Source organism: Coturnix japonica, chromosome 5 (assembly GCF_001577835.2).
Source record: "Coturnix japonica isolate 7356 chromosome 5, Coturnix japonica 2.1, whole genome shotgun sequence".
Taxonomy (NCBI): Eukaryota; Metazoa; Chordata; class Aves; order Galliformes; family Phasianidae; genus Coturnix; species Coturnix japonica.
The window spans coordinates 46,919,826-46,945,118 of record NC_029520.1 but is presented as its reverse complement, the minus strand read 5'-3'; the positions used below and the strand labels follow the sequence as shown (position 1 = coordinate 46,945,118).

The following is a 25,293-nucleotide window of genomic DNA, read 5'->3' as shown; positions in this document are numbered from 1 at the left end:
TTCAAGCAAAGTTGAGTTGCATCACAATGCTGACCTTTTAATTTCTTTTTAGACTCCTAGTTTTTAAAGGAAAAAATGTTGGTAGTATCACTGCTGATTGCTAATGTTTTATGCAAATTAGATAATAAAGGTGATAGTTATCTGCTGCAGGTGCAGATTTCTATTTCAGCTGTTAGGAAACAAAACTAAGAGCATGCATCCTGTGCTCTCATCATTAGAGAATTGATCTCTTAACTCCTAACAGAAGAGTTTTCCAGCACAGCTACTCTACAACTGCAGTGTATTTAAATATTTACTTGCTCTTCAGGAACTGGACTTAAATTATTCCAATATTATTGCCCCAGTGGAAGGAGTGTTTTAAAACCATGGTCCTCCCTAGGACTGTTACATGTTTGGATTTAAGATCAGAATATTCTACCTAACATTCTTTGCTTTTGTGTAGCCTTTGTGTTTAGTGATTTAAAGACACTTCTTATTTATCGCTTTTGATTCTATTACAGTATTCAGAAGAAAGTGAAATCAAATTAAAGCGGAGAAAAATGAACTGGTCCTTGTTTCATGTAGTAGCTTTGCAGTCACTGACCCTAAAGTGAGTGAATAACAGTTTCCACTTGGGGAAATTTCAGTCTTGTTTTGCTCCCTCCTTGTCAGTGAAGTCAGCTCAGTGACACTTCAGAACTTGTGCGTTAGTCACCTCTGTTGTGCACACTGGATATGTAAAAGCTGAAAGTGAAATTCTGGTATCCCAGAAATCAAAGAGATTGACTTCAAGAAGGCCACGATCTCAACTAAGTCAGTACTTGTATGGGAGATTGATAATCACAGCGTGAACTACTGATTAATCAGCTGAGGCAAGTGTTGGGTCAGCTGCGGGAGCACAGGTGAGAGTAATGTAGCTGTGTTCCGGAAGGGGTGGAGCTCGGCTCCACCTCCTCTGAGACCTCATTTAAGGGCTGACCCTCACTGAGGCAGCATCTCTTGGAGATTGCTTGCTAGTGAAGATTGCCCCAGCTCCTTCAGCTAAAGCATCATCACTGGTGAGTTCCCCTTTTACTTATATCTTCTGTACATTTGTTACCATCCTTGTAGTTACCACCTATACAGTACTAAATCCCGAAACAGATGCAGAGTTATCCTTTAGCTTCTCTGTGCCAGTTCTGAACAACAAACGTGACTGTTAAACAAAGGACTATGTTTGTGATTTTTAGTGAAGGAGTCTCTGCTGGGAGCATAGCAGAACATGCAGAAACAACTCCTATGTTTAACATTACCTTGTTGCCCCAGAGGGGGCTGGATAGCGTATGTTCAACTGCCTTTTGCAGACACATCACATAGGTGCACATTAGGTGAAGAAAATGAAAAGGTGACTTGTTTTTTGCCTTAACCCCAAACTGGTGATTCTGTACATCTATTGTACCTCTTGGAGATGAGGGGAGATTTCCTAGATGTCTTCTGTATCTGTAAAGTAGAAATGGATGCTGTGTTAGTCAGGCAAAATCCCAAACAAAAAACTGCGTAAATCATAAAAAATCTTAAGTGTAATCAGTGCAGATTCTAATACAATCTTACATCAGGCACTTTTTCTGTGGACTTTGCTCCCTGCATGGAATAGTTTGCTTTTTTTATCCAACAGAAAGTGCAATTCAGATGATCAGGCACATTATTTTTTTAATATGATATTTCATTATATGATTTCATAGAACCAGTAAAAAACTTGACATTGCTAAGGATGGTATGGCTTCTCCTGTACATTGCTTATCACATGTGGCGCTGCTCAGCATTGGCTGCTTATTTACATTCCTCTTGTCATGAGAGTAGTTTACCTGGGATGTCCTAGGAAGAAGAGTTTAGCCAGTCTCCCCACAAATTTCAAGTAAACCACAGCATCCCATTCCTTGAAGATGCAAAAGATGCAGTAAAAGACGGTAAATTCACGTAGTCCACAAAAACATCTCTTCAGCCCCTGTACACCTTACAAGCCTTCCCAAAACCCTGCTGTGAAATGAGGTGAATGCCAAAAACTTTAATTACAATAGTTTTCAAAGGTGTGAAATTTCCTTAAGTTCAGTGGAGGGAAGATGGTCTGCATAGAAGTTAAAGGGGTGAACAGCAGAACAGCAGTTGCTGAAACAGCTGTGGAAACTTTGTTGTAACCGTGCCCCTGTCACTGTTTTTACTGACATTCTGCCATTTTACAAAGGAACTGCTGTCGTCCATCTATCCAAGAGAGGAATAACTTAAAACATCTCCTAGAACATTCCTTGCTGTTGAAACTTGGGATATGTGTGTGAAGAGGTGGCATAGTGCCCCCAGCAGTTGGATTTATGTGTTTCAGTGCACTGTAGGAGTGGAGAAACTGTTTAATTGCTTGTGCTGTGTGGCATGGGATCCTTCTACTTTTTGGTTTTGGCAAGTCTGTTTTTGTTATGTAAATACCTGTATCACTAGGTCATATCTTGACCCAATGACTGACAGTGTATTAGAAGTCTTGTTTGCTGAAGAGTCTTAAGTCGTATATAAACTGTGGGGACTTCTGTTGCCTTTTGTTTTCTAGAGATAAAGACGTAGCCTGAAAATGCTCTTAAAAATGTATATTTATAGTGTTTGAAAGCATATATTTCAATGTGCATTGCGTTGATGTGTTCAAGAGCATTAATTCTTCTGTATTCCTTGGAGACCCTTGCTATGGCAGACAGTTAATTTGAGGCTGCAAGTAACCAGTGTCATTGCTTGTATTTTTCCAGGGAAGAATGGACAAAAGCCATCCAAACTGTGGCAGACAGCCTCAAGAAACAGGAGGAAGAGATGATGGATTTTAGATCTGGTTCTCCTAGTGATAATTCAGGTGCTGAAGAAATGGAAGTTTCTATGACAAAGCCAAAACACAAAGTGGTAAGCAAGCGCAGCGGGAATAACAATAAATTTTAGGTCTTCTTGAATGTAGGCAAGAGGCAACCGTCAAGGCACATCTGTTCCTGTTTACTGACAACCACTGATATGTCAATCCATAGTGTTTGTAGAGCTTGGGTTTCTGCATTGACTGAATTGGCTTACATGGAAGCAGTACTTGCCAGCGTAGATCTCTGCCCTTTGGAGTCCTTTGTGACATCTCCCTTCAGCCTTCTTTCTGCTCTCTCTGTGCCTCTCATTTGGGTTTTCATTTTCCAAAGGCTTCCAGTTGGCTCTTGTAATTGAAATTGATCAGACCTTCTCCTGTGCAAATACCATGTCTGGATAATACCAAAGTATTTATTTGTGTCTTTGTCTCATTATTGTCATCCCCCATTACATTCATAGTTTTGCTTCAATTTTGGCAAAACTGGTGACGTTTTTGAAGATAAAATATGAACTATCCCCCAGAGGCTGCTGTGCATGTCTGCCAGCCTTGTTTTGTGTTGTTGGTTTTAGGCTGATGTGGGTGACTATTTACGTGTCACTCTGAATTGTAGCTGCCATTAGCCTTCTGCATCCTTGGCTGAGCAGATACAAATCTTTCTGAGCACTGACAAAGCGATCAAAATGTCTGTAGAGTGATAATATGCTAAGTAGTGGATGAGTTTTCTGTTAGCAGGCAGTTTATGGTTTGTTTTTCTTGGTTTGATTATATTTGAGAAGTGTACTGGTACTCATGGACTTTTTATTAGGGCATGTGATGACAGGAGGAAGGGAAATGGCTTTAAACTGGAAGAGGGCCTATATAGACTAGATATTAGGAAGGAATTATTTACTGTGAGGGTGGTGAGACACTGGAACAGGTTGCACAGTGAGGCTGTGGATGTTCCCTCCCTGAAAGCATTCAAGACCAGGCTGGATGGGGCTGTGAGCAACCTGGTCTAGAGGGAGGTGTCCCTGCCTAGAGCAGGGGGTTGGAACTGGGTGATCTTAAAGGTCCCTTCCAACCCAAACCATTTTACGATTATGATTCTATGACTGTGATTTTTATGGAAGAGTCGTTTATCCTGAATTCAACTAAGCAAAAGCGTTAATGCATGTGCATAGTATTCTTACAGGAATGAGAAATCTTAGTCTGAGAATGACGTACTTATTGGTAGTTCATGTAATTCAATTCTTGTTTATCTGTGTCATTAACAGACCATGAATGAATTCGAATACCTTAAGCTACTGGGAAAAGGCACTTTTGGAAAGGTCATTTTAGTTAAAGAAAAAGCAACCGGACGGTATTATGCTATGAAAATTCTGAAGAAGGAAGTTATTGTAGCAAAGGTGAGTAGATGGGAAAATTAGGAACCTGGTTCACTCTTGCTGTAGCCTTCTGGAAAGTCGTAACGGGGGTACTGTGAGCACTTGTAAATAATTGCTCCAGTAGTGTTTGAAATAGACCCCCTGATTTGTGGAATCGCTGCAGTGATTTCCTTCTGCCTGTGTTTCAGGATGAAGTAGCTCACACGCTGACAGAAAACCGTGTTCTACAAAACTCACGGCATCCATTCTTAACAGTAAGTATTTCTACCGATGGTGCCATAACATTGTGACAGCTGAGACTTTCCTTGTTTTTTTGGTTGTTTATATAATGCATCTGAGATCTGTGTTTTTAGAGCAGCTATATATTCTTGTATGTTTCCATTTTTGGGAAGCATAAATTATAATCCTTTCTAGAGCCTCGTGGATCAGACCTTCAGCGCCTCGTGAAATCAGAGACCTTGTAGTTTCAGGATGTGATTTGATGTTATGGCTCACCTGTATAATGGCTGCTGTCTCTTAAGATAATTATTTGCTTTCCCTGTCCTCCAGATGCTTGCTGTCCTCTGTGACAAAGATCAGGATGACTCTGACCTTGTGACTGATGAGTTCAGGGTTACATAGTGGGAAAAGCCCTTTAGTATTTTTTTTCCTTCTCACAATCCCACAAGCAGCTCACTGTGCAATCGGAGCTGTTTTAATGCCAGCAGAAGTGTGGGGTAGGACAGGGGAGAGCAGGACCGTGCTTTATCTGCTGCTTTCCATTTAGATTGTCTAACTGCTAGATGAAGCTGTAGCCTCACTTTACATCTCTAGCACCAGCAGTCTCCCTGGATTGAGTTCTGCATCAAGATTTTGTAGTATTCATTACGAGTTTGCTTTGAATCATTTCCAACCCTTCAGAGACCTACGTAGTATCCTGGTGGTTTCCCTCATCCAGGTACACACGAGTTTAACTGGAATTTAAGCTTTTAAAGCATGACCTCTGAAAGTAAATATTAGCAGAATCGAGTATAATCAGTTCATGTTTGGTGACTGTCTAAAACCTGGTCCCCCTTTTCTTTGTGAAACCATGGCTGGTGCAAAAATGATTTCTCTAATAATGAAGATGGTGATTATACCAAATGTGGTATTTTTTCATTGCTTTTGTAAACCCTAAATTCCAAAGCAGTCTTGAAGTCAGCTAGGAGAGCAGGTTGTGACCAAGAAACATAAGACCATGGCAAACAAGTTGGTGTTACTCTTGCTGCAGGAGTACCCATGACACAACTGTGCAAAGACACCTTGTGACACTCCATCACACCCTCTGTCTGATCTGTTTTTGCAAATTGCTCACAAGTGGATATTGATAGCATTGCTCAATCCCCTGGCAGGCTGTCAACAAAGAGCAGTTGCAGTGAGCAGGGCAGAGACCAGGGGGCTGGTGTCTGTAAGCGCACTTGTTTCACACTAGTGGGCTTGCAGCCAGCGTGGCAAAACCTTGTGCTCTTGGATTTGGCTGTGGCCCACAGTCTGAGAGATCAAACTGGGAACCTGTGGCCTGGGGAAGATACTCCAGTGACACTGCCAGTGCATTTTGTACAATTGTAACAGGTTAGGGCTTCCCACAGCATTATAGGCATTACCAATAGCTTCTGCAAGGGATTTGTTTGTAATGTTGCTTTCAATATATTTAATAAAATAAGTTGGTGGTGGATCAGTACTCAGCTCAAACAAGAAACTGCAAGTATTATATCAGAGTCAAGGACAAAAAGTCCTCTGAAATCTTATTTTTTGTCTGCCTAAATACTGATTCAAAATGCTTTTTCTAACTGTCAGTGCGATCTTCTGATTTTTCGTTTAAATCTGTTTCAGGCTTTAAAGTATTCCTTTCAGACACATGATCGCTTGTGTTTTGTCATGGAGTATGCTAATGGAGGGGAGGTAAGGGAAACATAATAATGTTCAATAATGTAGGATATTCCTTTACTACTACTACTAATTGTGCTTGCCATTGTTTAGCTAAGGTCTGTGTTTGCATTTCTAGTTAATCCTAGTTGTCCCACCTAAACAGAGCTGTCTGCAGTTTTAACTAATATTAAGACACATATTTCTTCATCTTAGTGCAGGTTTGGGTGTAGGTTTGTATTTTACATATGATGGCAACATACTTTAACATTTAGTTATTCAGAAAAGTGACTTTCTGTTTGCTTTTCAGGCAGGTTTTAATACTTCTAGATGAACATTATGAGCACATCACTATGGAGAGAATTTGAAGTGCAGAAAAATGCTGTTATTTAAGAAGGAAAAGATGAAATATCAACATTGAACTGTGCCATAGGATAGCTATAATACGTAACTGTAATTTGATTTAAAGGTTTTATTTTCTGTACACAGAAGAAAGTGTAGCATACAAACTAGTTATTAGCTTACATCTGTGAGTACGAGTTATAATGTGTTGTTTATGATGGTTTTTAAAACATTTGGGAACGCAGCTGGGTGTGGATGGGGTTTTCTCTCAGGTAACATCAGATGCGTGATGGCCTGCAAAGTGTTAGATGTAACTCAAAAACATTCACTATCTAAATGTGATACACTGTTGTTCTTGTAGTTGTTTTTCCATCTGTCGAGAGAGCGCGTATTTTCTGAAGACCGGGCACGTTTTTATGGAGCTGAGATTGTTTCAGCGCTGGATTACCTGCATTCAGAGAAGAATGTGGTTTACAGAGATTTGAAGGTATGTAGAAAAACAATTTCAAAGGCTTTTTGGATTTGGGCTTTCGGTTTCTTAGTCACAGAAGTAAATGAGCCTTGACTGTAAGAAAGCCTTTTCTGACTGAAGTTTAACATAACAGTTATTGCAGCTGTCGAGCTTGACTTTACAGAGTGTCTAAGCAGCTTTGTAGCCTGAGAGCTTGTCTAGTGCATTTATCAGGGCTCTGACAGTGTTCTGGAGAATACAAAGAGGGTCTGAGCATTGTGGGTTGTATTCTCACCTGACTGCTTGTTCCAAGAGAAACCTTTCTGGCTTCACACGTGATGAAATACAATTCTGGACTCTTCATACCAGGTCTTATCAGATACATGCAAATTCACACTGTGTGGATGTTGTTCTTCCTTTCAATCTGCTGTGCATCACTATCTTCGTAGTACCTTTTTGCAGAGAAAAAATTGCATAAAGTTCGAATGGCTTATGTGTGGTGAGCAGAGAGGGAAGAGTACTGAGTAAGGAATCTCAGGAAAAACAAACTTGGGAAGTTCTCAAGGGTGTTGCAACAACAAAACTGGTTTTCTGAGAAGTGTTTTCAGGAGAGAATGAGGTGATGCTACTGGGAGCATGCAAGGTAATATTTGCAGGCTACTTCAAAGTGCTTCTAGGGATTCCTGCTGGGATTTTGTATCCCATATGAGTGGGATTCCTTTGAAATTGCACTTTGTTTCTTACGTAGTTTGACATTCTGTATTGAAATCGTGCTTGTTACAAATTGGTAGTGCAGACTAGAATGAATATCAAGTGTTGGGTAGATGTACAAAATGACTCTCATATAAAGGAACTCTGACAAACAGTTCCTTAAACTTACATATTTACTTTCATTCATTTACTATTCTTTAATAGTACAGAATATTGTACACAGTCACTTAAGAATAAAAGCAGGGATGAAGTTATATGAGGAGTAACAATGCATTATTTTTAAAAGAATCTGATGTTCTGTTGGTGATAATATTTTTGGAAGCACAAATATGTTTACATTCAGTATCATTTTGTATATATGACCAGTTACCCAAAGATTGCAAATGAGTCCCCTAATGCTCCCTAAAGAACTAGGGAAAGTGATATAAATGCATATATTTGCTTTGGCAGCTACTATAGTTCAGACTCCAGTGAAAACACGTTTCAAAACTGTAATCAATCTGCAGAAATTCATGGTTTTTATTGATTTGCTCAGGAGCAGCGTATGTTATGTCTAATGTTTCCTTTGGGTTTTCTTCTCAGCTGGAAAATCTGATGCTGGATAAAGATGGACACATAAAAATTACAGACTTTGGACTGTGTAAAGAAGGCATAAAAGATGGAGCAACAATGAAGACTTTCTGTGGCACTCCAGAGTATCTCGCACCAGAGGTCTGTTTACACTGGCTTTTAGGCAAAGTGATATGTTTAAATGCCATCCATGACAGCTTTACCAATCCGTAATAACTCCTGTTCCGTAATGTGTTCATACAGCACTGCTGTTACATAACACATACTCAAAATCTTTTATTCATCATTCTGGGACATACCTTTGCTACGAAGACGTGTGATAATTTCCAGATGCGGTAGCATTTTCCTGTTGCTCCAGGGAATGTTTACATTTTAACAGAGGAGCGCTTACTTCTTGTGTCAGAAGTCTCATTTAAACAAAACAACACCAAAACTTTGTGCAAAGGAGCAAGCTCTTCTTTTCTGTGTTTAGCATCGTGTATTTTAAACTGCCAACTGCTTCATGGCTGAAAACACACAAGGTCTTCCTCAGGGTTAATTTATTATGGGAATAAGCCCAAACAGGGAACTTGAATCCCCAAGCATACATTTTGGGGGCTGTTTTTCTACAACAAATTGTTTTTTGCAAAACATAAAATCCAAATCCATGGTTGTAACATTCATCCTGGAAATACTTCTTTGGGAAGTTGTGCAACACAGGTGCTGTCAGAGCAGTGAGTTAGCTAAGGGCAGATCAAAAGAGAAATTGTGTGATAGAGGAGATGTATACGTGGTATTTTGCAGGCAGATGCTGGCTTTCTCTGCCTACGCTCCAAGCTGTCTGGAAGCAGTTGCTATATTAGCAGGGCACGGTGCCTGAGCTCATGCCCTGTACCTCACAGGAGGGCTCATTGCCTGCACTTTGCTACCCATAGCGTTACGGCTGCTGTCCAGCTCCAAGCACAGGCAGGAGCAAGTCTTGGGCTGCCAGAAGTTTAGGCACTGCAGGCACACCCAGGACGTATTCTTTCTCTGAGTTGTGCATTGCAAATCTTCCTTGAGTCCAAGTACGCAGAGGTACAAAGCACAGAAGACCAAAGTGGAGGAGGAATATTGCTGTGGAGAGTTGATGTTGCTGCTGATCGTTGCTTTTGCAGCTTGCGTGGTGGTGGCAGTGGAGGCAGTTGTATGCTCTCATATTTTTGTTTTAACTACCAGCTGCTCTCAAGGGCCTGCAGTCTTGGTAATAATGAGGAACATGGGCACCTGTCGAAGTAGCTTGCAGCAAAGAGGTGGAGCCAGCTCTCCATGGATCACTAGAAATCTTCAGTATGTCTAAATTGGGGTCTGTGCAGCTCAATTTGAGATGCACTGATGCAGGGAGTAATTAGCAGCGCAACAAAGAGTATTTTTTATTCATAAACATGGCTTTCATTTGGTGACTCTCCTCCTCAAATCAGCAGCTGAAGTTCAGTTTCTCATTGGGGATTTTGTGAGGTGATCAAAAAGTATTTGTTTTTTCTTCTCTTAGTGCATGGCAGTTCCCTGTGTAGATTATGTTGTTTTTTCAGTAGTATTATTTGCTGTTATTTTTCATATTAATGACTGGCTGGCTCATCCAGAACCCTGAAGGACAGATCCTTTTGATTAACCCAGCTCTCTCCTTTACTTTCAAATCCATCTGTGAGCTGGAGTGTTAAACTCTGGAGGCTTTTGTCGTCTGGTTGATAGCATGCAAAAAATGTGGAATTTGTGTTTGAGTGATGTTGTGTGCATTTAGGGTCAAACATCCTTAAAAGCAGAGGTCTCATTCTCGTTATCTGTGTCTGTAACTTGAATCTGGTAGAGCAGCCTGTTTTTACAGTTGTTGGATAGTTGTTTTTAGGTTCGTATTGGAATCTTGTGCATGGATGACAGTGACTGAACCATGTCAACTTTGATGTGTCAGATATATCAGTGACTGTGATGTTTACAGCTGTTGTGCCTTCTCTTTCACATTCCATCTCACAGCAGTCTAGAGCTGCTTGTTAGGAATTGATCATCCTTTAAGTGAAATGACCTTGTTTCACTGCTGTCCTGCACACTGCAGTAAATCACAGACACACGATCCCTTTTTCATTACGGTATATTTTAATACTGGTACCATTGCTCTGCTTTGCGCAATTACAAGTATGAGCACTTATGTGTTCACATTCATGGTAAAGCACTTTGAAGAAATAAGCATTTTAGAATTAATGGAGGAGAGGAAAGGGTTGTAGTTAGCAACCTGCACTATAATGCAGCTGTATTATCCTCAGTGAAATCATGTTTGAATTACTTTGTGCCTTTTGAAAGCACCTGTAGCACTGCCCATACCACAACCAAAGCATTTGTGGCATTTTGCTTTCAATCCACTCCTCTCGTAGCTCCTGCAGCAACCTATAAATACACAAACAGAGACCCCATGACAAATTAATTTTAGGTAAACTCAAGCAGGAAGCATTGATTGAAGTGGGGCACTCTGTGCAGGAGCTGCACAGTCACACAAGGGCCACAATGCCTCGAGAAGGCCGGCTCCTGGAATCCTGTCCGGCCAGCAGCTGTGTCGGCCATATACAGATACGGGGCAGCTGCAGAGCCAGCTGTCGTTTGGTGTGAATCATACGGCAGGGGATGCTGTAAATAGACCAGCGTGGGGTAATCTAATACCTGGCAGCCTTTTGATTTTTACTGCAGGCCCTTTCCCTCGTTCAGATAATTAAGGGGAATAATTAGTGAATAAAGGGAGGCACAGCACAAACAGTGGTTCCAGGGAGTCTCAGTATTTAAGTTTTGCATAGCAAAAAAAAATAATTCTGAAGGTTTCCAAGAGGTTCGGATCCTGCTTCTGTTAAAGGGAAAGCTGCCAACTTCAGCTGACTCTTTCACCCTTTTAGTTTTGAATGCAGGGAATTCTGTACTTGAGCAATGTAAAGCCACCGTGCACCGAGGGAATGGTGGTGGCCTGGTGGTGGTTTTAACACTTGGTGACAGTACACAGTTCAGGGCTCACAGGCAAACCTGTGAGAAGACTGAAGATGACAAGTAAAACCTGAGGACAGGGGCTGGAATATGAGACTGTTGGTGTCAGCTACAGACAACTGCAATGGAGACACGAAGTCTGGAGAAGTGCTCCCTACATCCACTCCATGAGCCACAAAACGTTCCTGATCTCCTCAGCAACCGTTGGTGCAAAGGATGGGGAACGCAGTCTGAAAGTACTTCTGTGGAGCAAGGGCACTGCTGAGGCCTGAAGCCCTGCATTAATCAGGGATTTGTTGGGTAGAAATGCCCAGGGGAGGGGAAAAAATGAATGTGCTGAACCTCTTCTGCTGTGAGAACTGGAAGAAGCTTACCCCTGATGTGAGGGCCTTCAGTATTGCAGCCAGTGTGCAAGTCCCACAGGAGGGAGGAAGGGAAGTATTTCATATTGGCTGCCATTTTACAGCCTTGCAGTGGGTCAGGTGTTAGGAGGGGAGTTCTGGCTCATAGGGCTGAATGTGGGTTAGTCATTTGGTGTGTGTGTGTGGGTGGTCTTTTGTGATGTGCAGAGTAGCCCTTTGAGTAGGAGCAGGTTAATACAGGGATGATTGTGATGTTCAGTTTGTTGCCTGTGAAGTAACAGACCGATGGGCTTTTCACCTCTTCCCAAAGTGGCTCCTTGATGATGTGTGTGTGTGTGTATATACATACTGTTCTAAATGGGATCTCATTTAAAAAAAAAAACAAAAACACACACACACACACACACACACACACACATATATATATATATATGTATATATATGTTTTAATGAGATCCCACTTGGAACAGTTTGTGATGAATAAGTGAAAATTCAGCAGCTGGCTCTGTAATGTGAGAACAGTCCTCAGCCTTTGGGCTTTCAAAGGTTCTGCTTACTTACCATGGATGTAATGAGAGGGGGGAGGGTGGAAGAAGGAAGAGAAGAGGAAAGTTGACATAACGTGCACACTTTCTTCTCTTCCCCATCTTGCTCATCTACAGTGCTCTCCTTTGTCTCCTTTGACCTTTGTTTTCAAGGAGGATCTTCTGAAAACACTCTGTGCTAATAGATTCAGCTGTGTAATGCGAGAACATGAAATTTGCTGGTGTTAATTTTGCCTCTTGAGTTCATTCCCAATGTAGGAATGCCTTCTAAAGCCTTCTCCTTACCCCTGTACAGGTGCTGGAAGATAATGACTATGGTCGTGCAGTGGACTGGTGGGGATTAGGAGTTGTAATGTATGAAATGATGTGTGGCCGGCTCCCTTTCTACAATCAGGACCATGAAAAGCTCTTTGAACTCATCCTTATGGAAGAGATTAGATTTCCACGCACTTTGTCACCTGAAGCAAAATCTCTCTTGTCAGGCTTGCTGAAGAAAGATCCTAAGCAGAGGTGAGACTGTTTCTTAATATTTGTGTTTTTAAACACTTGTGCACTCAGAAGTAGCATAATAAGTCAAGGAAAAATGTATTTTAAGGCCTTCACAAGAAAAGTTAATAACTTTGCTACATAGAGGTATGTCTGTGAAAGGGAGCTGTTTTTTTAGGCAAGTGACTTTAAGTGGCTCTTCCTGTGCTGCCATTTAAATGATCCATATCTCCACCATTGAGAAGCAATTGAAGAGGATTCTGCCCAAGGGGATACTGAATGCACTCATGCCAGTATTTCTGTATTTCAAAATGAGGAAGGCATTTTGGATGAAATTCTGGATTTGTTTTTAACTGGCACAAAATTATCATCCACCAAGTAGAGCTGAGGGATGTAGCGCACAGACCTATTTGGTTTCAGCTTAACTTTTGACTCAAGCTGGCTTGCAGGTGGCAACGTGAAGCAGTTTTGTTGATCAGAAGCTTGACCTTCAGAATATGGTGGCTGCCAACTATGGCCTGGGACAAAGCAAGTTAACCTTGCTTTTGGTCATAATTAATCTGATCGTTGCTGTGAGTTATCAGCTGCTCTGCAGTAATTCTTTTACCATCTATCCAAGTTTGGGCTGCTTACAGTAAGCTTTCTGAATTTTCTGTTCAGTCAGTGCCAGTGATCTGTCATCCTGCTTTGGACAGCAGGTGGTGGTGTTAGTACCATGTTTATGGTGGAATTCATACTGTGCTTTAATCTACTTTTCCCATTTCCTCCTTTTGTTTTGAAAAAGTAACCTCTGTCTTAATACCAAACAAAAACAACGTCAGCAAAAAAAAGAAAACCTCAAATCCTTAATGGCTAACAAACAAAATGTAACAAAAAATAGAACAGGATCCAAAAAGGATGTTGACCTTTGCACTAAGGGTAAACATCAGTCTGAAAACCTGCTATCTTGTCAGCCCAGACACTTTTTAAACAAACGAAGATAGTGACTCTGAACCTTCCCACCATAAAAGAACTCAAGCTAGGAAACCTTTCACATGAGGTGTAGGTAACAAGTATCCCAGTTTTTGTGATGTTTGTTTAGTTGGTGCGTACACACACACTTAACGTGAAAATGGTTTTTGCCAGTATTGGATTTCTTGGAGCAGGGATTTTTGTCACAGGAGTGGACTGCTTCCATCACTGCTTTCAATTGTGTGATGGATTAGCAACCCCCTGGGTACTCCACACAGCAAATGTGGCTGCAGCCCCTGCCAACGGGATTCCTGTCTAGAAAAGCCCTGGGTTAAATACAGTTGTGACCCTCTTGTAGCTTATTCAGGTGGTGCCTTTCAATCTCTGGAAACACAAGTAGCATCTGCTGTAATTTGTTCTTAAAGGAGCATCTCTGATGAACCAAAATACAGTTTGTTTACAAACAAAGAACGCCCACTTGTTTCTGATTGCAAGGTTTCTCCAATGCCAATAATTACTCCACAGCATGCTCATTTTATACAAATAGCCACTTCTTCACATGTATCTTCAGCAGGCTTGGAACCACTGATGCTCTGATGTGTTGGACAGATGATTTTCCTGCTGCTGATAGAAATAACTATAGAGTAGAGAAGCCTGCACCTTGCTAATTACACCGTGCCTCCCCAAGCTTTTTGGATCGTGGACCATTCTTAAATACTGGTTTCTCCCCAATCACTGTACATTCAGCTTTTGAATTGCAGTTGGGATTCTGCAATGCAGTGCACTGGGTGGCGTTTCAGGCAGCAGGGAGAGGTGAGCTGGGGGCACTGGGAGGTGGCAGTCCTGAGTCCTGCCCTGCCCTTGTTATGGGTTTTACTGTCAGCTGTTCACACGGTGTGGTCTGTGTTGGGGTGGGCGCCTGACAGATGTGGTGATTGACTCATTATGAGGTCATTCAGCCACGTTAAAGGAAAACACCCAGATAGCCTCAAAGTACAGTCAGTTGAAATTACGTCATGCCCAGCAGTCCATTCCACATTAGCCTATCAATGATGTTTGGGGGAATTCGTGTAATTCAACAGAAATCCCCTCCTTAGCAAAGCCCAGTGGTTGGCAAAGTTGGCTTCATTGTAGGGTCTGTGGCAGAAAGCATCATCACTTGCATTTAGTTACTGCTAGTGGGCTTGAGAGTGGGACAGAGATGAGCAAAAGGAAAATGAAACAGGGACGTATTCTCCTTTCCAGTAAAATCCCTCTCACCTCAACCCCCAAAAAAGTTGAAATAATGAAACTCACTGTAAGTTGGTAATGAATTGTGACCGGAGTTGGTGAATTAAATCTTACAAATTACCTGTTGTACGTGAGCTGGAAATAGAGGAGCAGTGTTAGCGTTCTGCTTTTGGTAATAGCAACTCCCAGGCATATGGGGAAAATATGAAGAACAGTAAATTGCATTCTGCTTTTAATAATAGCTGTTTTCTAAATTTGGTCATATAAAATCCATTTTGTAAGAGAAAAGGAATTTTGAAGTTTCTTTTGGGATTGATATAAGTTTATTAATCTTGTAATGTGAGCCTTAATTTTCCTAAGAAGGAAGAAATCTGTTCTACCAATACTTCCTTCCAGTGTGACCTGAAATTCTCCTTTGCTGCTTTGTGATCATAGATCAAATAGGAGGAGGTAGTCATAGCATATTTGTACATATAAAACAGCAAAGTTGGTGGCATTTTTATTATTCTTATTCTAACTGTAGGGTCTGCAGCTTGTGAGGGTGGGCACACATCAGAGGGCTCCATGTAGATGGGCTGAGCTTAGGTGTGTGGGTGCACTGCAACCAGCAGATCCTCAGAGGCACTGAACCTTGGCAGGTTTTAAACCTGAGGGACCTCCAGGGCTGTTCCCCCTGAATTTTGATGCTGTTTTCACTGCATCCCTTTGTTCACCCCGCCATAGAGGAGGGTGGCCTCCAGTGTTCAGCCTCTTTCCACGTGTTTATCAAGTAACTTGCAGGTAACACACAATACCGTGAAAATCCAAAGTGTGGAAATGAATTAAATTCAACATTAATGTTGCATCGATATCTAATTTTCTTCTTGGAATTTAAGTGAAGCACCAAAGCAGAGGGTCTCAGATTTTGAAGGAAATTATTAATTTAACTAGAAACATTCAGCAGGTACGTTTTAAGGAGACCAGTTTGGATTTAAAAACTTGTTTTTCAGTCTCTACGCATTCTGAGATGTTTCCTTTTATACTGTAAGTCTCAGCAGCCTTTTATTTCCAAGTTCTGTTTATACTGGTTTTGGTTCTGTTTGAGGACTTAGGTGTATAAAATTTAACTTCACTGTACAGGAGCCTTGAAAAAGTCTGCTGTTCATGGCGGATTTCTCTTCAGTTGTTGCAGATCCTTATGAGAAACAAACCTGTTGGGCTCTAAATTCTCTGCATGCTTTTTGCACTGGGTGCTGACGCAGTTTTGTTCACCTTGAGAGGGTCTTTTCATCATAATTCTGAAAAGCACAAGCATATTTGGGAATAAGTTCATATCCAAAACATGCTTTTTCTATCATTTTTCCATTAGATTTGAATGGGTTTGTTTAATAGTATCGGTTTTTAAAAGGTAAGTAAAACATCTGGGGTTTCTCTTGGCATTTTCCTGAGTGTGTATTTGCCCTTCGTGGAACAAAGGCTCATAATAGATCATGTATTCTCCAAAGCACTTGTGTATGGCTGCAATCAGCCAGCCTTTCTGCATACTTGTGCAAAACAGTACTTAGGTTCTTTGTAGCTTACAGTCACTTCATAACTCCTAAACTTCGATGCTGGAGTGCAGCCTGGTGCCATCTGGGAGTAAGGAGGAAAGAACTGATCGATTCCACCCTCTTCTTCACTGGCCGTCTTCATCTGCACCAGGGAAGCAGTGGAGGAGCCTGATATAGACTTGGCAAACTCTCTAGACCTGCAGGGAACCAGCCGAGAGATGATTACTCACAGATTTTGTCTCTGTTCCCAGGCTACCCTGGCGTTTGTCTCTGTTCCAGGTGGCTTTGCAGCTGTATGCCATGCTGGCACACGGAGAGGAGAGCCATCATCTGTCCTGTTGTGGCCAGTTGGGCTTTGGGATGGACTTAGGCTTGCACTTACTGTTTACCAGGGGAGACAGAGTGTCCTTCAGCACTTTGTGACTTGAAGCCTGGCAGTCTGTTGTGTGTTACACTGCAGATTTCCTGAAGAAACAAAGACAAGCAAACCCCTTAGAATGCTGTGCCACTAAATAAAACAGGGACAGGGAGCAAGCATGGGTGCTGAGCTAGTAAGCATTGATCACCTGGAGCCAATGTTCCAAGCCCATAACATCAAGTTAACTTCTCAGTTTGCCAGTGGTGTTGGGATGGCAGCAAACAGAGAGCTCACAGATACCAGAGGTCAGACTAGGTTAACAGGGTTAGCACGTCTTGCACTTAAAAGCCAGAGAGTCTCATCACCTTGTTACCTGGTGTAAGTCTCCTGCTGATTGCTCAGTATGTGTTCAGTTTTCACAATGCATGGTCTTCGTGTGCAGATGTGGTTTGGTATTTCAGGCAGCACTTTAACCTCCACAGCTAAATTTAAGCATCTGTTAGCTCCAGACTGCAACTAAACTGATTACGTCTATAAGCTGCGTGGACAGTTTTATTCTGGAATAAAAATGCTTTATCTTGATCTACCTTTAAACCAATAAAACACCCTTTGTGCTTTCTTGAAACTGAAGAGGAGGAAGGATTTGCATACAAGATGATATTATCACTGCTGTTGTCAACTGTTTTCTTTAATGGAAATTTAAATCAGATTGCATAGATCAGTTTGTCTTAAAAGTCCTTGCCTCTCTTAAGCATCAAAATCAAATTCAGTTTTATTGCTGCCGTTGCTCTGCTCTTGAAATCTCTGAGGGGCAGTGACTTGTTAATTTAAGAGGAGGGAAGGCCAGGTTGCTTAGACCCTTCCTTGCAGTATCTGCTCTAGGCCGTAGGACAGCATCCTTTCTGAGGTCTGTTTGTTTAACAGGAGCCTTAATTACATACTAAGATTTCTCAATGTGTTTTCAAACCTTTTAGAGGAACCGCGTTGACATCTAAAATAGACTCCAGCAGGCCTTGCAGAGAAAACAAATGTGAAGCAAATGCCAGAGCTGCTCTGGAATGTGTTATGTAAACTCCAAATTTCTTCAGTACCGTGTAATAAAAATTGTATGAGGAAAAAATAACTGTATTCAAACACTTCTTTCTTTTGCCCCAAACAGGTTAGGAGGCGGTCCTGATGATGCCAAGGAGATTATGCAACACAAATTCTTTGCTGGCATTGTTTGGCAAGATGTATACGAGAAAAAGGTACTTAAACAACTCTTCTCCCAAGGTGAATGGTAGCGCGCCTCAGATTTTGTTGCCTTTGGTACAGTACACACAAGTTCTCCATGGAAGAGGTTTGAAATTGTTTTTATCAAGGCCAAACTGCTCCTTGCTTCTTAAAGTCACATGGCTGAATTGCTTCAGAACCAAAGGGTTTGGTTTGGTTTTTTTTTTCTGCATTGAGAGAGAAGCCTCTCAATAAGAGAGATGGTTTCTGTGACTGCATAAATAGGATGTAGCCAAAATTGCTTCCAAACGTAGATGCTGTGTAGGCTTTTGAAATGGCATTTCCTGTGAATTCCTGTTGCCATTTCTTGCTATCAAATCATGTATCCCTTGTGATTTATGGAGCCTGAAAGTTGGGAACTGCTGGTTCCTGAGCATCTGCAAGCAAAACTTAGTAGAAGCAGAGTGGAAGACTGGCTGTGCCATTCCCTTTGTTTTTCTTGTCTTAAATGATAAAATCAGGCTGAATTCAGCAGGCACAGTGAAGTACAGTCTTTCGTATCAATTCAGGCCTAATACACCTGTGTATTTGTGGTGATATAGGAATGTTGGGAAGTGTCTGCACTTCATGGCTTTTCTCAGCTTTCCTTGTGACCCACTGAGTTTGTAGGCATTGTAGTGAGTTTCCTCAGCTGCTCTGTCTCACTGCCCTTTCACTCCCAAGTCACTCACTCTTCTGTGATGTCCCTGCTGATGCTTTTGATCTGCTGTTGTCCTCTCCCATTTAATTCTCATCAGCCACCATTTCCTAACAGTCACGTGAAGCTCAACTAACTAATGCTTTGTCCTGGTGATCCAGGGCTCCCATATACTGATGCCATATGATCTCACCCAACCCCAGCCTTCCCTCATTTCCCTCCTTCCCTCTGCAGCCCCATGCAATACCAGGTCTGGTTTAATCTATCCGTAGAGTTCAGTTCTCCCTCCAATTGATGGAAGCAGGCAAGAAAAGAGTTAGTTCTAATTCTTTGGATTCTTTTGGTAAAACTAATGCAGGGCAATTTTTGTTCTCTTAGAAAGCAGAGAATAACATCACTGCTTTCCCTACTGTAGTAAGAGAATTGTCCAGTGATTCTACACAAGGAGAGCTCTGTTTCCTCCTTGTTCACTTCCTCTCAGATTTGTATGACTAAAGGGAACTGAAAAATTAGAAAGTAGCTCTTTGTGCCTTGAAAGTGTATGTAGCTTTTAGACCTCTGTCCTTTCAGAATGTCTCTTGCAGAGTCCCATGCAGTCATGAGGTAGGTTTGGGCAGGAGGGAGCAGTGTGGGTCATATCCAGTATCATGTACAAAGGATATCTGAACTATTGTTCCAAGCTGTAGGTTATCCCTTTTTTCACCCAGCTAGCAAACCAAGTAGTTTGGTTTTTCACAGTTTAAAGTACAAAGTTGGTACCAGGGTTCCCATATGTCCAGTGAAGTTACTTGTTAGCAGGACCATCATCATACTGTTTCCCTCAATGGAGGAGAACTCGCTCAAGCTGAAGCTTGAGTTTATCTACTATTTCTTTGTATGGCTGAGAAAGTCTTTGTGAAATGTCCCACCATAATACTGACCCAGACTGTTGTGGAAACTACCAGGCAATCGTGAGAGCTGAGTCCTTAGGAGGAAAGAGCCATTGAGACTACTTCTGACTTTGGCTTATGCAAGGAGGCTGGATTCTGGTTTTGATCCTGTCCCATTAGTACTGCACCTGTAATCTGATGTCAGCTGTTACCTGTTGTACAAGTACCCCCAACCTCCAGAAAATAGCAGATATGTTTATGAGTGCAGGTTTAGGGTACTCAAGAACGCTTGCTTTGTAATTAAGCTTTTTGGGAACAGAGCTGTGCTTTGAGTTATAAGCAGTTTTTCATAACTGAGGCTGTCCTGAGAATGTAAAATATTCATTAGGCCGCCCTGGAAAAGTGCTGCTGTTTGTCCCTGGTGTAACAAAAGGTGCAGTTCAATTTGCAGTGTTTTGCCCATCCACAAGTGAGACGTGCGCAGTGAGATGTTAATCACATGTGGGTTTTACTGGGCTCTTTTGCCTCTTAAGCCAGCATAAGCCTGCGGGTATCAAGCTGGTCTGCAGCAGTGGGAGGCTACAGGTGGCACCTCTCTGCTGGTTGAGCTGCAGAGCTATTGCAGTGACAGCTTTTCAGTAAAGCAACATATTTGCTTGCTAAAGCCAGCAGTGTAGCTTTCTGCGGCTTCCCCTCTGTTTCCAGCTTAATGTTCTGAATTTGACAGCTAGGAAAAGAATTTTGTCTTGTGGGCGCATCATAATCTGTCTCAAATTGCTTTTAACAGATCCTAAAATAAAAGGAAGAAATGATCCAGGCAGCAGTTGCCCATTACACATGCGTTCTGACTTAGGGCTGCTGCTCCAAGTCACTCTGATGTGCACGGTTCAGGTGTCTGCTGCAGTGCCCAAGTCCTAAATCACTGTGTGCTGTGCAAAGCAAGCCACAGCGGCTGGGAGCTCTGCCATGCCCAACCCACCCTCAGCTTAAAAAAGGACAGATCGAGCTTCGTGTGCACATGCACACAGGGCTTGTGAAACAGCATACCCAGGTTCACTTTAAGGTAACAGGCAGAAAACTGCCACGAGGAGAAAGGATAGAGATGATATGATAAATAATACTCATCCTCAGCGGGGCTTTATGCATTATGTGCTGGTTTGACTTGATGGAGAAGAGCGTTATTAACATTACAATGTGCAGCATTCCCTCTTCAATAGCTCTGGGAGGACTGCAGGGCTCAGAGGGACTACTGGCTTTGGGATATCCGGTTTCCTGTTCCGTTTTAAATTCAGGACATAAAGCCCGACCTATTTTTTTGTACAGGAACGTTTCCAGGCTCCTTGAAGCCATACTTGGGAACAGAGAATAATTAGCAATTAAAAAGGGATGATGAATACGTACTGTAATTTTGCTCCCTTCTGTAATAAAGATAGAATTTGTACGTCCCTTAGTATTTAAAGATTGGTTTTAAACTGTAGAATGCTTCTTTGTATTTGGAAATAAAGCCATATGTGTTGAGGCTTTACATTGAAAAAAAGGGGCTGTATTGTCGTGTGTGAAAGTCAGGACAGCGCTGTTAGGTGCTCTCAAAAGGAAGGCTAATGAGGAGCTGGAAGGCAGTGATTTTCCTATTAGCTGACTTGCCAAGCAGATGATTCTTCAGCTTTCCTCCAGCTTAGATGTGAAGGTGGAAATGAGACCCTTTGCACATTCAAGATTTGATGATATTTTCCAGGTAGTTGTTTCTGTCGCTTTATTTTTGCAAGAGCAAAAGTGCATCTCAGGGTCACTGCTTAATTCCAGTCGGAGCCATTTACCACTTGCCCAGATGAACCTTTCCCTGTGGTTTCAGCTTGGAAGCCATACACTTCCTCAATCACGCTCCAAAATTGTTGCCTAGTGTGGCTCAGTGCTATTAAAAGATGGCCGCGTTTAACCCCAGTGGTGGGCGACCCAAAGCCCAGCACCGAGCTGTGCGTGCCCTCTGTGGGCAGGTTGAGGGCAGTGTTTACATCGTGTTCCTCATGTAACCATGCAGGGGGAGGTGAGCAAGGTCTGAATCCCGGAGACTTTGCCCTCCAAAATTGTCTGTGTTCCAGCTCCGTGCATCTGCATGCAGCTGGCTCTGGCACCCCCTTCCCAAGCTTTCTCGTCCTCCAGCCCCATTCAAGCAGCTCAGCTCCATCTGGAGTTCCTGTTGCCAGTGCTTGCCTGTGTACACATGAATGATTTCTGGCCCTTCTGCCCAAGTGCATTTCAAGAATAGGACCCAAACAGTGCTGTAACGAGAGGATGATGGGTTTATTTTTTATTTATTTTTTATTCTTAAGTTCAGAGTTTACATCAAACAGCTTTTTGGGGTTTTGGAGCAGAATGCTTAATATAGCTGCTACTGTGACACAAGTTCTCTCAGGCTGCTCCAGGCTGCTGCCCAGTGGTGTTTTGAGCTGCTGGGGCACAGTAACTATAGCTGGAATATTTGTGTCAGTGTTACTACCCTTTTTCCTCAGCATGGGAGAGATGTGAACCTATCGGTGTGTGTTCAGAGGAAGGCCACAAAAATGACCCGAGGGGGGACAGGCTGAGAGAGCTGAGGCTGTGCGTGCAGCCTGGAGAAGAGCGGCTTTGGGGAGACCTTTCAGTATCTGAAAGGGGGCTGTGAATGATAAGGGGATGGGCAGTATAGACTGTTCGCTTTAAACTCTTATATGTACGTTACTTATTACTTGAAGTGACATTAGGAGTGTAGGATTTTCTCTGCACAATTAAATTCTAGAGGCACAATGTCTTAAAGGCCTCATAATTGCACCCCTAGCCTTAATGCATACTGTCCCTTTATTATGGATTGTTGGGTTTTTTTTGAAGCCACTGTAGCTTATAACCATGCTTCAGACCCTGCCTGCTTGGAACAGTCCTTCATGAACCTGTAAAAAACAGTATCTTTCTGTTCTTCATAGCTTGTACCTCCGTTTAAGCCACAAGTTACATCGGAAACAGATACCAGGTATTTTGATGAAGAATTTACAGCACAGACTATTACAATCACTCCTCCTGACCAAGGTAAAGTTCTCTCAAACATTACCCACTGTCTTTTCCAGACCAGCAGAAACAATTTGCTGTAAGGTTACCCGGCCTCTTTAGAACATGTGAAAAAACACACGCATGTGTCTTCATGTATCTGACCAAGAATTTGGGTGAATTTCAGAATGAAAGTGAAACTTCCCACGTACCTTTCCTGCTTCAGAAATGGAAAACCCATTTTAGAAGATACCGAAGTTTCTTTTACTGTTGTCCTTTCAAAATCTACATAGTCCTCAGCTGGGGAAAAAGCTCCGTCCGTGAGCTTTACTGCGTACATCTGTTCACACACTGCACATGCAAACAGTCGGTTGTGTTTGGGCTATTGTCCGTCCTCAGTCAGTCTTTCATTCTGATGGAGCGTGTTCAGTGCTTTGAAATAGCAACTGCCAAAGATTCAGAACACTGAAGATGTGAAGTAAAGCGATGAAACCCCCCAGCAGTTTTAAATAGACATCTAAACAGCCATTTCACAGCGAGCATAAAGTCAGGATCTTCTATGATAGCCAGTGAACGGGGGGAGATTTCAGACTCGATGTCTCTTTGTCCTTTCTAGCTGTGGAAGAAGAAACCAACACTGAATTTTCTGAGTGAAATTTACTGTGTGTTATCTCGATGTTTGTTTATGTACATTGAAAAAAAAGAACCAAATGCTGTCTAATGGGTTTGTTTTGTTTGTTTTTCTTCCTCCAGATGACAGCATGGATTGTGTAGACAATGAGAGAAGACCTCATTTTCCTCAGTTCTCCTATTCAGCCAGTGGAACCGCTTAATGTTTTGCAGTGTTTTCCCACTCAGAAACAAAACAGACTGCATTTTGGGGACCTTACTTCAATGGACACTAGAGAACTTTCTATATTATCTGAATTACAAACTGTGTTTGTATTACGATTTAGATGAATTTGTAGGAAGCCTCACAGATTCTGTATTTAAAACAATTCTTTGATGCATTTTTGAGAAGGAAAACAAATCCATTCGTAAAGTATTACGTCAAGGCTCTTATGCTGAACGACCGTAGGTTTGTAAGAATATGCACCAAAACTGTTTACTTTAGAATGAATTAAGGTATTCAACATATCAGCAACTCTGACCAGAAAATCCCCTCGTTTTATTTATTTCATACAGTTCATTGTCTAAATATAGAATCTGCACTCTGAACAATTAGATTTATATAGGAAGATATAAGACTTTAGTAGTTAGTGCAATAATAGAAGCAACAAAGTGAACAAACTCTGGAGGAATTAAGGTTCAAACTCATTTTGGACAGCAGTCGAAGTGTCATCCAGCTCCAGAAAACCAACTATAGGAACAGCATTAATGGCCTCAGTGAGGTAAATCAAAAAGCAAAAGTTATTTTTGTTATAACATCTGCTACAAGACATTACATATCAAACCGAACCCAGTGGAATCTGGTCCATTGCTGCGTAGTACAGATGAGTATTCCAGTCAGGACAGCGCATTTAATTATTCCATCTGTGTAGTTTAGGAATACTCCATAGGATTGGCTTCTCAGAACAAAGCAAATGCTTCATTTACCAATTAATATGAACTGCAACAACACAGAATCACCCGCTTTCACCACTGTATACAAATACCGTACAGGTCTACGTGAGAAACCATCTGACCGAGCGAGTTGCCCAGGCAGACGTCCATTTTGGCACTGAAGTAATGACTTGTTGCCGCTTTTTTTTGTCGTTGTTATGAAAAGATATATGAATATATATAAACACTTAATGATTTTTTTCTTTTGCATCATGCCAGATCATTTCCTCTTTCTTGAGTGTGCATTAAAGGTATCAGCTGACAGTTCACGGTGCCTTCTCACTCTTGAAGATTCACTTTAACAGTGTTTCCCATGTATAAGGAAAAAAACAAAACCCAGGTTGGAACTTCACTCATGTTGGAATAATAATGGTGTTCAAAAAGTGAATTCTTTTTTTGTTTGTTTGTTTTTCATTTTTTTTAACCATAGTGGAAACCCCCCGCGCCCTACTTTTGTTGTATCCGTTCCTTTGTAATTTCCATCCAAGCAATCTTATTCTGTCTCTCCTGCGAATGAATTTATTCCATTGTAGGTTGCATTCTCTTAAATTGCTTTCTCAGTTGTTGTTTGGTTGTGTTGGTTTATTTTTTGTTGTTCTCTTGACTGTATAAAAGCCGATGCCGTGTACCACCGTTCAGTAGCATTTGATTTTTTGTTTGGAAAGGCGTATATTCTGAACCCCTTTGCTTCCCCTTTCCATCAGAGCCTGCTGTGTTTGCACAGAGAACAGTCATCGTTTTTTTTTTTTTTTAACAATGTTCAACTCTAGTATTTTTACTTATGATATGGAAGTTTCCCTCCAGATACTTCAATAAAACTTGCTTTAACACGTTAGGTTCTTATTTATTGTAGTAGGAGCCTTCTGAATCCGTCTGTAGAGATACCTTAAGCTGATACGGGACTGCCCATCTCTTAACAACTTCTTCCTTTGCTTCTAAACCTTTGTCTGAATTCGCAGCCAGCTCAGGGACGAAGTCCAGAGAACTCTGCTGCAAGTCTGCAAGCCCTGACAAGATCAGAACTAAGGTACTTTGTGCACCCAAATATAGACAACACAAATGAGCAAAGGTTACCAAGCACAGCGTGCCCCAAGGAAAGGCTGTTTTTCCAAACGCAGGAACAGATGACGATCAGGTTGGTCTGTTGAGGCACTGTCTGAGAACGGTATTTTTCTGCCAGTTGTTTCTATTGGATTTTTGTTCTGACTTTCACATCTCAGGTGGAATTGAGAGGGCAAAATATCTGTCAGAAAGTCTGGTAATGTTAGCGCTGCTGGCAGCAGTGAACTGAGGC

The 25,293-nt window shown here is 41.8% G+C and overlaps 1 protein-coding gene across 1 annotated transcript in view; it reads left to right on the top strand.

Moving 5' to 3' along the window:
• Positions 1 to 24,834, top strand: part of AKT1 (AKT serine/threonine kinase 1) — a 68,833-nt gene extending 43,999 nt beyond the window's left edge. The window contains exons 5-14 of the mRNA XM_015865475.2: positions 2,745 to 2,892; positions 4,093 to 4,224; positions 4,392 to 4,457; positions 6,055 to 6,123; positions 6,791 to 6,916; positions 8,174 to 8,302; positions 12,343 to 12,557; positions 17,761 to 17,848; positions 22,337 to 22,439; positions 23,151 to 24,834. Coding sequence (XP_015720961.1) covers positions 2,745 to 2,892; positions 4,093 to 4,224; positions 4,392 to 4,457; positions 6,055 to 6,123; positions 6,791 to 6,916; positions 8,174 to 8,302; positions 12,343 to 12,557; positions 17,761 to 17,848; positions 22,337 to 22,439; positions 23,151 to 23,230 — 1,156 coding nt within the window. The 3' untranslated portion in view covers positions 23,231 to 24,834. The remainder of the gene's footprint in view (positions 1 to 2,744; positions 2,893 to 4,092; positions 4,225 to 4,391; positions 4,458 to 6,054; positions 6,124 to 6,790; positions 6,917 to 8,173; positions 8,303 to 12,342; positions 12,558 to 17,760; positions 17,849 to 22,336; positions 22,440 to 23,150) is intronic.
• The last annotated feature ends 459 nt before the right edge of the window (positions 24,835 to 25,293 follow it).